This window comes from Polistes canadensis, unplaced genomic scaffold (assembly GCF_001313835.1).
Source record: "Polistes canadensis isolate GaletaPanama2010 unplaced genomic scaffold, ASM131383v1 scaffold_200, whole genome shotgun sequence".
Lineage (NCBI taxonomy): Eukaryota > Metazoa > Arthropoda > Insecta > Hymenoptera > Vespidae > Polistes > Polistes canadensis.
In genome coordinates this window covers 219,390-234,233 of record NW_014569747.1, presented here as the reverse complement: position 1 = coordinate 234,233, position 14,844 = coordinate 219,390, and the positions used below count along the sequence as shown (strand labels likewise).

Genomic DNA, 14,844 nt, shown 5'->3' with positions numbered 1-14,844 from the left:
TTATAAAAAGAAATTATTAAATTTCAATAACACTCGAAATTAAAATGATTTTTTTAATTTTTAAATTTTACGATTCTATCCTGATTTCTAATTTCTTTAAAATGAAATCAAATATAGTTTTAATTAGATAAAAAATTAAAAAATAAAACAAATTATCTATCCTTTACGTTATCTTAAATGTAAAATACATACACTTTAATATATAAATTTTGCCATAGAAATAAAAATACATAGCCTAAACTTTCTACAAAATAATTTATACTCTTAAAATACTCTATATGCCTTATAATGTCCACTGAAGTGTAACTCGATTGTCGTGTTCGATAGGAACGGTCGATGACCCACATCCAAATTATTTTTCCATAACAATTACATATACGCACACCATATTAAATCCACATATATAAGAGACAAAAAAAAATAACTACTTTATCATGGTTCAATAAAACTGCTATATAGTCCCACGTGTAAATCACACGAGGTGAGATATACATAGTATACAGTTTGCTTTAAGAACAGGTGTTTAAGTGACAAGCAATTTTAACGAATAAAGTGCAAAGCAAACCGTAAATCGTTGCTTGAATTTATTATAAAACGATTATCATTATTATCGTCGATTATTGTGGCAAATAATAATGATCTATTTATAAAGTAGTTCTTTCGCGGTACAATGAAAAGAAAAAAAAAGTAATTGTAATAAAAAGTAAAGTAAGGATGGTGAATGAAAAACATTAGATAGTGACAACTTCGTAGAGATGTATGTAATGATTAGATACGACCTCATTTTACGTTGACAAAATCGATAATCATATTGTTATCAACTAGAATCATTTGTTCTATATATATAAATCATTTTTTTTAAATATATCGAAACGTATATATGTTTATTAATTTATATCGATGAAGTTGTTTCAAAAATAATTAGATACTATTAAAATACAATGAAATTTCTTTACGAAGCTATTGTTTTTCTATTTTCACCTATACCATCGGTAGTTTATTAGCGAGTATCAATTATAGATATTATGTAAAAGCAGTCATTTGTTCGATCGTTCAACGATCGATATATTTCGTCGAGTGTGTGTGGGTGTTCTTAGAAATTGGAAACTACGATGAGTCGTAAAATATGTATTCTTTATTTTCATGAGGAATTCATTCAACTAATATTCAATATTTTAATCATAAAGATTAGTCATGGAAAAAAATAAGAATACTATTTTTTTTGTAAAGAATAGATTTAGAGAAAATTTCGAAAAACTTCGACTAACAATTAGAAAAACGATTAGCAAATTAAAGGTTTAACAAAAAATAAAAACCATCAAGGCTTGCCCTATCACGCATCCAAGTAATGAGTGAAGACCACTAACTCATGTAAATAATTAGTGTATTCGATAAAGTGGAACAACGACTATCGGACGGCCGAAAGACTTCGCGAATGTTTCTCGATTCTTCTAATATTTAAAGAACAAACAGGAAGTTCAACGTAACGGGTTATCGATTTTTACTTTGAACCCACTTGTCATCAATTACGAAAGAACTTAGAACATAATATACGTTTACGAATGATTATTTCTATTTGTTGTAATAATGAAATATTGAAGAATTTTTATAAATCAATAATTATTTTTGTTTATATCGATGCAATTTTAATTATTTTCTTTTACGAAGTATATATTTGTATGATTGTTTTTTTGTAGAATGCCCCTTGCAGGAGCATGGTTTAAAATATGGATTTATTTGGGTTTGATCTTTGGATGGACAATGGGTGCACGACCAAGATTCGATACTTCCACGGATATGGGATTGGTTTTGATTCCAGCAGATGCGGAAGTTGATTCGGTTATATTTCGATTACGAGCTACCGATCAGGATGCTGATTTTCCTCTTATTTTTGAAATAACTGGTAATTATTAACCTACATTTGTCGTAATTTTATAGTAAGATTTTAATCGAATTATCCGAAGTACTATTGAAACTCAAACAATTCTACCAAACGTAATCTTTTTACCTTTGTATAGTTTTCTTATTCCCAGTTAAAAAAGTTACTCAAAGTAAAGAAAAAAAGTTACTCGCTAATATACCGCTTTTGTATTTACCATTGCAGCAACAATTACACCGGTTGTGAGAATTGACAATCTGCCATGTACGCTCTATAATAAAGTGTGCCAGGCTAATGTAATTCTAACGAAACGTCTAATACCTGGCCGTCTTCATGATTTCGCTGTAAGGGTTAAAGACTCTAAGGGTGATTCGAATTCGATGCAAGCAACCATTTCTGTCACGAATGCGACCACTCAACGCGATAAAATATTCCCGCACATTCCTTCTCTGATAATGGTACCCGAGGTAATACTTAATTGTATTTGCAAATATCGATGGCTTTACATTGAAATTTAATTGTGTACTTTTCATTATTGCGATCCCTTTACCAATTAATTTTTATTCGATATTTCTTCGTATATTCTTTTTAATTACATTGATTAAAAAATTGTAAGTTCATTAGCGATTGATTGACAGTTTATTATTGTTGATTATACATTTTTAAGGACACTAAACCTGGAAAGGAATTAGATTATTTATTAGTTCGAGCAAATCCCTGGAGTGGTAAGCCAGTTTACATCGAATTATGGGTGAGTTTGGTCAACATTTTTACTTCGTATAAATAGCAGCAAGAAAAGATAAACATTTTTCTTTTTCTTAACACTTTTTAGCAACCGAAAGAATTGTTTACGATCAGACAACGACAAACACCATCGCAAACTCGAGGAGTTATTACATTAATCGGAGAATTGGATTTCGAAACTCAATCCATGTATACTCTCACAATGTACGCGACGGTGGGTTTACTCATCTTTTTATCTTCGATAGAATTATTTTCAATCTAAGCGATTTCATTGTTTAGGATCCTTACACAGAACCTGGAAAGGATACAAGAAATATCGCTGGTTTGAACGTTGTTATTGTAGTTCAAGATGTTCAGGATGTTCCACCGATTTTTACTTTGGCACCTCCTTTAACGAGACTCAACAATTCTGTACAACCCGTAAGAATTTCAATTATACTATTTCTCTTTCTGTAATACTTTATTTTATTTAAATGAAATAATTATTAGATATAATTGGAACATATGTAAGCCATTATAATTTTTTTTGAGTAATATAAACTTCATTAAAATGCTAATTAATCTCTATATTTATGTTAAATTCTAAGTTCTATTTTATATTAAAAAAATAAAATTCGATCAACCTTCCGTGAGTGAATTGTTTATATCATCGATACATAAGAAAAAATATTTCTATCTTTTTTTAGGGGGATGTAATATTACGAGTTCATGCAGAAGATGGAGATAAGGGCGTTCCTCGAGAAATCGCATACGGTCTCGTGTCAGAGGGCAATCCTTTCACACCGTTTTTTAATATCTCAGAAACGACAGGTGAGTAAACATAAAGACGAGTTTCTTATTTAAAATAAAAGATTCTTTTAAAAGCATGCAAGAATAAGAACATACAAGAAAATTTATATATTTTTTGCTAACTTAATCGCCATAATTCTGCATGGAATGACCTAAAATTACCTTCATTATGATTCGTCTTACTTCTATTTCCTATTTTCTACTTGCTATTTGTACTACTTATTTCGACTTCGTGAAAGAAGAAGTCGAGATCTCTTTTTGAGATAGTACGTTTTTATAAAGATTACCATGAGTTAAGATTGATTTGAAAGATAAAGATCCTTCTAACACAAATTCAAATGGTTTTCTTTTTTTTTTTTCAAAGCATCTCATAAAACGACTATTACGAAGGAAATAAATTTACAGCTGTAAAAAGTCATTCGGAAGATCGATATTTGCAAAAGAGAAATCTACTTAACGTCTTGGTCACCATTGTTCGAAAAAACCGAATGACGTCTTTAATTTATGTCCAGCACACATTACTGACCCCGTTTCAGCGAAAACCTTTCGACAATGACTAAAGACGTAAATTAATTGTCCGCGAGATCGATGATTTCAATATATTTTTATTTTTACTTTTTTTTTTCTTTATTTTATTTCTCTTCACTATCCTCCGTTGTTATCTCTCCGACAATGATTCATCGCTTTTCATGCATGAGACAGAATCGAAAAGAGAAAGGAAAATTACGCGCGTAATTTCTCGGTGATAGATAAAACGGATCGATGTTCGTCGACATCCAGAGTATATTTGCGTTTAAGGTATGAAAACTAAATGTGTTTCTCTTATATCGCGAAGTCTTCAATGAAATAATACTTTTTTTTTCGCAATAACAAAAAGTGAAAAGAAAAAAATGTTTGGAATTAAATATTTAAGCAGAGAATAATTGTCAAATATACCGTAAATAAATTAACGAATAAAGTAGAGTAAATGAGTACATTAAATCAAGTTAAGCGTGCGTGTATACTATATAACTAGGAAGTGTAGTGATATACTACGACTGTTACTACTATGAATGAATTATCGTCGATATTACGAATTAGTGCTCGAGATTTGTAATTTGCGTGCCATTTTACTTTCTCTTATCATTTTTTAAAAGAAAGGAATATAAAATACGTCCGAAAGGCTTATTTCTTATCCGAGGTCATCAAGGTATTTGAATTTTTCGTCGGATGACCGAATGAGTCATATTCGAGGTAAGAAGGCAAACGAAAAGAAGTGACCACAACGACTCTGGCCAGTTTTACAAGCGAAAGTATCGATCGCACGAAGGGTCACTCTCTGCTTTTCTGACTACGATGCTTATCTTTTCTTGGCAAGGAGCATGCGATATAATACATGTATTTGTATTCTTTATATACATACACGTATATGCATACACACATTGAAAGTTAACAATTTCTTGAGTCGATTTTGCCTGTTGTTACAATTGCCGTTGTCGTTATTTTATGTTTAAAGCCACGCGTTTCTGTTTTCCACCCTCTTTAAGTGTTTTATTTCAAATAAGACAGAAATAAGGGACACGCATTAAAACGACAATTACTCTTACTGCGTTACAAATTTCATGTCGAGGAAGAATAAATTGCAAAGCTGGAAATTGCATATTAATCACACAAAAATAATACAATTTATATATAAAATTATATTTTAAATTAAAATATTAGAATATTAATTGGAATTGTAATTATTAAATATACTTAGTATTATTTACATATGATAATATAAATTATAATATAAAATATTTTAATTGTTTTAAACTTATATTTCACTTTCATAATTGTTGACATAAATGTGTATAAAATATTAAACAGATAGTTATTACACTATTATTATTGGGCTCAACTTTTGAAACTTCGAAACAGGTAATATGAATCCTATAGTCATCACTTATAGGAAAAAGTTTTGTACTTTTCAACTATAGTCGTTCCGTTTTATACAACGAATGGAAACTATGATTATGCCAAAATAAACCTGTTCAAAGAATATAAAATCAGACCATATATGAGCTCAAATATCGATTATCTTGATATTAGCTTTTAATGTTTAGAAAAAGAATAATAAAATAAGGGAACTCGTTTCATTAATGATGTACTTCCTCTTTTAGGAGAAATCGTTTTAGCTAGACCGTTGGAAGAACTAACACAAATCACTCACGTCGGTGCACCTGTCGTGCTCAGCGTCGTCGCGGAAGAAATAAGAAGGACCAGAGAGGAACCACCTGCACAGGCAACAGTCGTTGAAGTTGGACTTTTGCTTGGGGAACCAGGAAATAGTCCGCCCTATTTCGAAAGTGACACGTTAGTTTTCCAAAAATATTAAAAATATTATGCGAACGAGATTTATGTTTCTTATAATTTATCTTTCATCAATGAGAATAAATTTAAAAATATTTTTAAAAATTATTGTATTAAGTTTTGATGCAAAAATAATATTTTATTATTTAAATAATTATTTATATTTTATGTCCACAATATTTTTTATAAATATATTCGCAGTTATGTTACGGTGATAGACGAAAACTTAGAACCGGGAACTATAATTATTTTTGGCGATCAATATTCGACGAGAGTGCGGGATGAAGATATCGGTAAAGCTGGTGTATTCGCTCTCAAGTTAGAAAATAATAATGGCACTTTTGAGATTAATCCTACCGTTGCTGAACGTACTGCGAGTTTCACTATTACGGTTCGAGATAATACGCTTATCGATTATGAAACGTACAAGAGCTTGATCTTCAAGGTAAATCTACTTTCTCTCAATGTTAGTTATTTATAAAATAATAATTAAGACATTATTTAAATTAAATTTTATTCTAGATTGTCGCTCAAGAAGTTGGCCCAGCAACAAATTTATCTACATCCGTACCAGTGACGATTTATTTAAGAGATATCAATGATAATCCACCGGTTTTCGAACAGGATTCTTACGAAGTGACACTTTCGGAAAATGTAACAGCCGGTACACGTGTTGTGCAGGTAATAAATTGATTGCAGATAAAAATGAAAAAAAAAAATACGACTTTAATAAAAGTAGAATTTTGTTTTAAAAAGGTACACGCTACCGATAAAGATACAGGAGATTTCGGTAACATACAATACACTCGGATAATCGGACAAGGAAGTGAAGCGTTCACAATGGATCCAGATAGAGGATTGATAACAGTAGCGATGGGATCTTCTTTGGATCGTGAGATTGCACCTAGATTGGAATTATCTATCGAAGCACGAGATGAAAATGGCCAAGGCAATCGTGGTGTTGTTCCTTTAATAGTAAATTTACTCGATGTGAATGATAACGTACCGATATTCGAAAAAAGTATTTACATGTTCTTTTTGAATTCTGATTTGACCAATTTCACATCACCCGCTGTGATCAAGGTATCTGAATATCTATATCATTTCATTTTATTTATTTGTACAAATTTGTACACTATAATAATTAAAGAATTGTGTTTATATTATTCAGGCTACAGACGCGGATGCTGAGCCACCGAATAACGTGATCAGATATGAAATAATTCACGGAAATTACGAGAATAAATTTTATCTTAATGAAATCACAGGTGAATTGATTTTACGATCACCAATAACAAAAGTTCGAAGAAAGAAACAAAGTGCTGCAGAGAAATTAGCTAGCAAATCACAAAAAGAGTTACATCGAGATGATATGAAAGAATCGATGTTAAGAACGATAACCACAACGGCAACTAATCTAAGAATGTCAAGATTATTCAAGAGGAGTCCTTTTAAGAATGAATTGTTAAAAAGTATTCGAAGAAAACGAGCTGACGATGATAATGCTCTGTACACGTTAACAGCTAGAGCATACGATCTTGGTAATTTTTAAATGTACATGAATATTTTCATATAAGTACCTATAATAAAATAAGAAATATTATTTTTTTCTTCAAATATATGTTAAATTGTATATTTAATAATTGTCATAGGTGTACCACATTTGTCGAGTTTAACACAAATAAGAATAACGAGTGGTGGGGCAGTAGAGGATCGTATTGTCACATTCGTTTTACCAGAAGAACATCCAGATCCAATAAAAACTGCAAAAACACTGGCTACGATCACAGGAGCAAGAGTAACTGTTCAAGATATTCGTCCTTACGTTGCAACCAACGACACATCTAATATGCCAAGTGATGCTAAAAAGTTAGCTCTTAATAATTATTTTTAATATTTTTAAACAAACATGATAGAGAGTTTATCAACATCGTTTTTGATGAATAATTTTAGAAGTATCGTCGTTGCACGTGTAGAAAAAAGTACTTCCTTTGTCGACATAGAAAAAATTCGAGAAACTTTAGCGGCTAATGGAGTTGGGATAATAAATGCTTCAGTTATGATGCCTGATTCTACTGGAAAAACTACCACCACTAATATCACCAATACTGTTACCAATGTGCAAAACGAAGAAGTTATAGTGAGTATACTTAAAATTATGTTTAGTATAATATTTATTCTATTTTAAAATTATTATATTTGGATTTAATGTTATTAATTTGTATGAATTATTTTTACAAAAATTTATCTTTGTAATATTAACTCTTGTATATTTTTATTATTATATTATGATCAATTATATAAATTTTAAATTTCTAAAATTATAAATACTTCATATTTCCGAGAAATAAGAAGACAGGATTATGTTTCAGACGGTGTACAAAGCAGAGAATAAAATACTTTTTTGGTTGCTGATAATTCTGGGTTTATTGATGCTTCTTGCAATAGCTGCGTTGATTATCTGTTGTATTTGTCCTAGCTGTCCATTTTACATGGCACCTAGAAAACGTCGAGTCCAATCATCGGAAACTTTAATTGTCCGATCGGACGGAAGGCCAAAGAGACATCTTCATCGAAAACAACCTACGATCGTTCATGGTAACTAAATAAGAAGACATCAATCCGTACGAGTTCGTGAACTTTTCCAACAAGTTCACTTTGATTTATCTATTAAGACCAAAAATTATAAAATACGAGATAACTGTTCTATAATGATCGAGTGTGTTTGAATAATTATACTGCCACATATATAAATACATAAATAATAAGCAAATACTTTAGAAATACATAAGATTTATATCGAATTAATTCAAATGAAAGTTCCTGTTTGTTTAGAAATATTTGACAAGTGTGTGATCAATTGAATTATATATCGTATTTATATCAAATTTGTAATATCACAAACAACGATTGACAATGCGTGTATGACATAAATTTCGATCGATCGAAATAAGACATATTAAACTCATTCAGAAAAAGATCATTCTATATAATGTCAAACCACACACACAATCTTTTTTAAATAAAATAGAAAAAAATATTGAAATAAGAAAGAAAGCTTATACCTAAGATTATATGTTTCTAGTAACCAATAACCAGGAAAGGAAGCAAGCATGGAGTGCCGATCCAACCCGAAGAAACTGGCAATTCAATCGGCGGAACGTGAAAAATTGTGGCTTGGCTTCGTTACCAGGTGACGTAGCTTATGTTACCACGCATGCGAACGAAGGAAGAATGAACGTGGATTCCTCGAGAAAGCAACGAGATGATTTGATTTATGATACTACTGGAAGAATCACTGAGCAAGAACGAATGTACGTAGAAGATATTGAGAATATGAAAATGAGAGATTATCATATGGACGATGGTATAGAATCTTTGGAACGACATGAAATCGAACGTAGTCCTGATCATCCTCGACAGAGTTATAGATATGAACAAGAACAAGATACGAACGATGAGAGAACGGTTAGAGAGCAACATTTTTATCGTGAAGGTAATGCGGAAATTTTGCGATTAGTAACAAGAGGACAAGTCGAGGATAACGTGATTCAACATCGTGGTACAACAGTAATCGTAGACGGCAAAGATATTATCTTAAAAAGATTTATGGAAGATCAAAAAATGAGACAAGAAGCATCGATTCAAGATCTCGACGGTGCACGAAGTATGGAATCAGCTCAAAGAGTCCGAGAAACTACTCACCAGCAACCTGAGATTATTCTGATACCGCAATCCTTAAACATCGGTAATAACCAGCACGTGGATGAAAGTGGTCCAGGTGTTCAGAGATTACTTATCGATCATATCGATTACGAGGATACTCCTAAAGATAAAGTTACTCATATCTCGGACATACAAACCACCAGACAAGAATCTACAATTGTTGGTGGAGCTTCTGAAAGTACCGAGAGACCAACGATGCCAACCAAAGATAACGCACAACCCATTAATGTTCAATCTTATTCATACCATGACATGGAATTGGCACGGCAAAACGCCTTGCTGACTAGACTTTTATTGGAACGAGAAACTCGTGCAAGTGGACCTGCCATGATGGATTCTACGAGTTATTTGGAGACTCAAAGTTTACCTGGACAAGTAGCTATTGCAACTCAAACCGATAGGACTACCGCTACTCAAACAGAAAGACACGTTCGAAGTAGAAGTGACAATGATGAATCCGAAGACGAGTCGAGGATAAGAAAAAAAATGAAAACTAAAAAGAGATACGAGAGTGATTCGAAAAGGACTAGAACTTTATGGATGAAATCACCGATAGAAGAAGAAAGAAGTCCATGTTTCGATAAACGTTTGAGTATTCTTCGTAAGAAAGTAAAGGAGGTCAAAGATGGAAGAAAGATTTCTATAGAACCTGAAGTTCTCCGTGAAATATCTGACTCTTTAGACGACAACGGAAGTTCCGGCAAAGGAGACGATAAAGAGACGAAAACGTACGAACGATCGACAGAAGAAACCAGTATCAGATATGAAGTATTAAATGAAGAGGACAATGGTAGTCCTTCATCCACCGAAATCATCAAAGATAAATTCGACAATGTTTTCAATGAAAAAACTCATTATCGTGGACGCGATGATCAAAAAACTAAAATGACCGAATCAACTTCTTCTTCTACCGAACCCAAAGAAACAAGAGAAAAATATTCGGAAGAAGAAACAACCAGTCCGAAGAAGGAAACGAAAAAGAATCAGAAAAAAAGTGAAAGTAAACCTACTTTTCGAATATTGGAAAGGGAGATTACATTGTTGACGAAGAAACTCAGTAAACTAGGTGAAAAGAAGACTCAAGAAAGTGCAGGAAGTGGAAGTACGATTCAAGAAAAAACTACTACCAGTAGTATGAAAAAAAGTTCGAAGAAGGACGTAGATCAGAAGATGTCTAAAAGGAAAGAAGATTCTAGTAAGCATCGAACAAAGATCTCTACAGAACCGACTCCTAGCACTTCGAAAATTGTAGAAAAAGGAACGAATCAAAAAAAGGAAGGAACTGCAACTAAACTCAAACACAAGTTAAAGTATCAGCAAGCTCAAGTTACGAGTACTGGAAGCTCCGAAATAGAAGACACTCATGAAAGATCGAGAAAAGAGAGTTCTGAATCGAATAAAGAAAATGTTAAAAATAAGCAACTACCAGCAACTACTACGTTTCATTCTAAAATCAAAAGACAATCTCACGTTGAGGAAGAGAAAGACAATGTCATATCAAAGGATCAAGATAGCGAGAAACAAAAGGAATTTTCTAAAGAACGTTCGAAGTTTGATTCGAAGTTTGGGAAATTAGATAAATCGATAAGCCGCTTGCAAAAAGAAAGTTTATCGGAAGAGTTCAGCGCAAGTACTGGTTCGGATCAAATTGAAAGTAAAAAGGAGTTTGGTACTCGTCGAAATTTCGATAAGAGAACGAGTACAAGCTCTTCTGATAATTTTTCCAGACAATCGGGTCAACGAAAATCGAGAAAAATGCGGGTACATCAAACTACTAAAGTTTCCGATATTTCGTTAAAGGATACCCCAGAAAAGGAGGATGCCGACAAACACAAAACGAGCTCGGATGATAAAAATGTTAAAAAGAAATCGAAATTAATTAAAATGCATGCTGATGGAAAGAAGAAAATAACTACGGTTAAGAGTGATTTAGAAAGTACAGAAAACGATGATCGTGTGATATCATTGAAAGAAGCTTTGAAAGATTTTGTGGGTTTTGGACGTAACAAACGAGACACGAGCGAGGAGCAAACGTTTACCGATAATTTCGAAGAAATATCTAAGGAAACATCCTTACAGGATAAAGATAAAATCGAAGAAAGTGTAAAAAGTAAAGTAGAAGAAAAAACACTTGAAGATTTACTAAGAAATGATACCGTAGATCGTAGAGATAATGATAAAGAGGAAATAAAACAATCTGAAAATGATAAAAACCGAAATATTGAAATAAAAGATCTTCGAGATACAGATAAAGAGGAAATACAAAAACAATCTAAAAATGAAGACCAAGAGATTGAAATCACTGACGTTCCTTCCAAGGATATTGAAAAAGAAGCAATAACTAAAGTAAACGAAGATAGAAAAATTTTAGAAACACGTGAAGTCGGTAGTAAAAATTACGTCGATAAAAAGAAGACCGTAGAAGAATTTGTCGAAGAATTACAAAAAGAAATCTATATGTCTCATATATCAGATAAAGAAAAAAACGAGATTGCAAGTACTTCTAGTGTGCCCCCGATCGATAAGATCTTATCGGAAACTACAATAATTCCGAGTACGTCTATGAATATAATCCATGAAAAAGTATCTTTTCAAGATAACGTTGATAAAATTGATTCCAAGATTGAAACAGAAGTAACAAAAGAAAAAGATGAAATAACTAAGGAGAAAGATACCAAAGAATCTTTCGAAACTGAAAGAAAGGATGCTTCGTCTGTTAAAGATAGTAAACTAATTCCTATATCCGTAGATACCGAAAAAGATACAAAATCATTCGATCAATCTGCAAAGGAAGATAACGAGGCTACAAAACAATTATTTGAAATTACTAACAATGATTTACAAGTTACGAAGGATAATGGTAAAGTTAAAGAATCTGAAGATAAACCAAGTTCGTCTAAATCTGTGCAGGATAAAGATGAAAAGAAGGACGAGGAAAAAAATACTTTAACTGTAACGAAAGAACCAAGTTCTTCTATAGTTACGACAAAAATCATAGAAACGGCTTTAGAAATTACGAGTAAACGAAGTTCACCCCAAGAAAGTGACAAGGATGAAAAGTTTGAATTAAAGGAGACGGCTATCGAAAAAAGTGAAAAAGATCATGCACGTACAGGCTCTCTTGAAGTTGATAAAATTATAAAAAGTAATGGTAAGAGAGATTCGATAATTGTAAGTGCAGAAGTGTACGCTGAACAAATTATTGAACAATCTCCGGATAAAAATCAGGTTACTGATGAAAGTAAAGAAGTATTAAATATTGAAGAAGATAAAAATAAGGTCGATATATCTGTCTCTGAGAAAGATAAAAAAAATATTATTGAAGAATATCCGGTTAAAATATCGCCAGTAAAAGACGTTTCTGAGTATCATGAGATGAAAGACATAGAATTTACTCCTTACGAAGATAAACCCATGGAAGTTATTGAACAGAGTATTATAAATGTAGAAGAAAAGGATAGTACTGACAAGTCTCACGTAAAGACAGAAGAAATGACATTAAAAAAGGAGGAAGGAGAAGCAGTTTATAAAAGCGATAAAATTGAAATAAAAAAAGGTGAAAGTGATGAAGAGAAGCAAAAATTAAAGAGAACTTTAATCGAATTAGATCTAAAAGAACAGGAGAGTAAACCCACAGATAAAGAAACCGATAAAGAAGATGTTCATCCAGAAACTTTAAAAGATGATATAACAGATTTGACATCTCCGAAAGATTTCGAAACTCATGAAAAGGAAGAGTTAGAAAAAGTCCAAATTACAAGTATACCTTCGACTGAACCCGAAGTTTCAACATTAGCCGACACGAAAGATCGATTAACCAGCGAAGAAGAAAGAATAGAAATAAAAACGGTTGAGGAATTAAAGGATTCTACAGACGATAGATCGATTAGAGTGGAAAAACCATCGAAACCACCATCACCGATCCAAACACAAGAACCATCGGTCGTCCAAGAGAAATCCGAAATAAAAATTGAAACGATGAAAATCGATAAAGAAGAAAAAGAAAGTGGGCCAGCCGAGGTTACCAAAACTACGAAAGAATTAAAATTCGACGAGAAAACTCAGTTAGGAACAGACGATAAAGATTTTACCGAGAAGGAAACCTTAATCTTGTTGGGAGACAAAGGTGATCAAGGTAGTATAATTAAATTAGAGAAGGAAGAGGATCAAGAAGACAAAGAAGATTCGAGTAAACAAGATAAGTTTGTTGAAAGGCCAGATCAGAGGAGTTTGCAACCAGGAGAGGAGTTTACAAAAGAAGGACTTCAAACAAGGACGGAGGAATACGAAAACGTAAGCCCAACCATTTTTACGAGCATTATCGATACTCTGGAAGATTCTGATGAAAGTGATTCATCCAGTGATATTTCTAGGAAAACAACACTGATCACGAGACCCTACCAAACGCCTCGGCACCGCGCTAAGGATGTTCCTGAAAAAGAAAGCCTTTCAAAGGAAATGACCGAAAGTGTATCTGCTGTTGATGACATGAAATTGACGGTCGAAGAGGTAAAAGATGAAAGTAGGGAACTACGAGTGGTCGATGTTACCATGGATGATATAAAAAAACTTCCTAGTGTTTTGCACGAGACAGCGGAACTAAAAAACAGTTTAATTGATAAAGATATCGTTGACGTAGATAACAAATTGAAAGGAACAGTTTTTATAGAAAAAAGTTCGACCCCGATAGAAGAAACTTCAAGTATAGGTACCGAAAGTCAAGGAAAGATATCTAGTCTTAAAAAACCGGAGGATATGAAAGCTCTGAAGGATATAAAAACAACGAAGATAAAAGATGATTCTAAAACTAAAAAACAGGATAAATTTGACGATAATAAAGATAAGCTTGTTAAAAAATCAGAAAAAGATACTAAAGGAAGGAAACTATTATTAGAACGTTCGAGAGTCGCAGCTCGTAAGGATAAAAAAGATTCCTTAGAGGAAATAACTGATAATAAAAAAGATTATTTGACGGAAAAAATCTTTAAACAATCTAAACGTCGTTCTCCCAAATCGATCGGAACACAATCGGAGAAAAAATTAGAAAAGGAAAAAATAAAGGCGACGTTAAAAACGACAGAAGATCGTGAGAAACAATCGAGATCGACAAAATCGTCAAGCAGTGGTGAAAAATCATCGAGTTCTCCAAAAACGGGTGACACCGACACTGGTAAGACTAGATCGAAATACATGGCTTGGTACACCCAGAAAAGAGAAGAAATGGAAAAGAAACGAGAAGCTAAGAAAGCCGAGGAACAGGACGAACAGGATCAATTACCGCGTTGGTTGAGAAGGAGCCTGGCTCATAGAAGATCGATTCCGGATGAAAAAAAAAAATTGGATATTAAGACACCGGAAGTAACACCAAGAACTAG

General features: G+C 32.6%; 1 protein-coding gene across 1 annotated transcript; it reads left to right on the top strand.

Annotated features, from left to right (window-relative positions):
• The first annotated feature begins 1,698 nt into the window (after positions 1-1,698).
• On the top strand, positions 1,699-14,096 carry LOC106789748 (cadherin-86C). Its single transcript, XM_014754221.1, has 17 exons — positions 1,699-1,909; positions 2,117-2,346; positions 2,547-2,639; positions 2,712-2,837; positions 2,903-3,043; positions 3,310-3,433; positions 5,554-5,746; positions 5,945-6,188; positions 6,266-6,424; positions 6,500-6,826; positions 6,915-7,284; positions 7,396-7,612; positions 7,697-7,883; positions 8,116-8,341; positions 8,829-11,570; positions 11,703-13,762; positions 13,843-14,096. The coding sequence occupies exons 1-17, from the start codon at positions 1,699-1,701 to the stop codon at positions 13,891-13,893; spliced, it is 7,701 nt and encodes a 2,566-aa protein (XP_014609707.1). The 3' UTR covers positions 13,894-14,096.
• Positions 14,097-14,844: the final 748 nt, after the last annotated feature.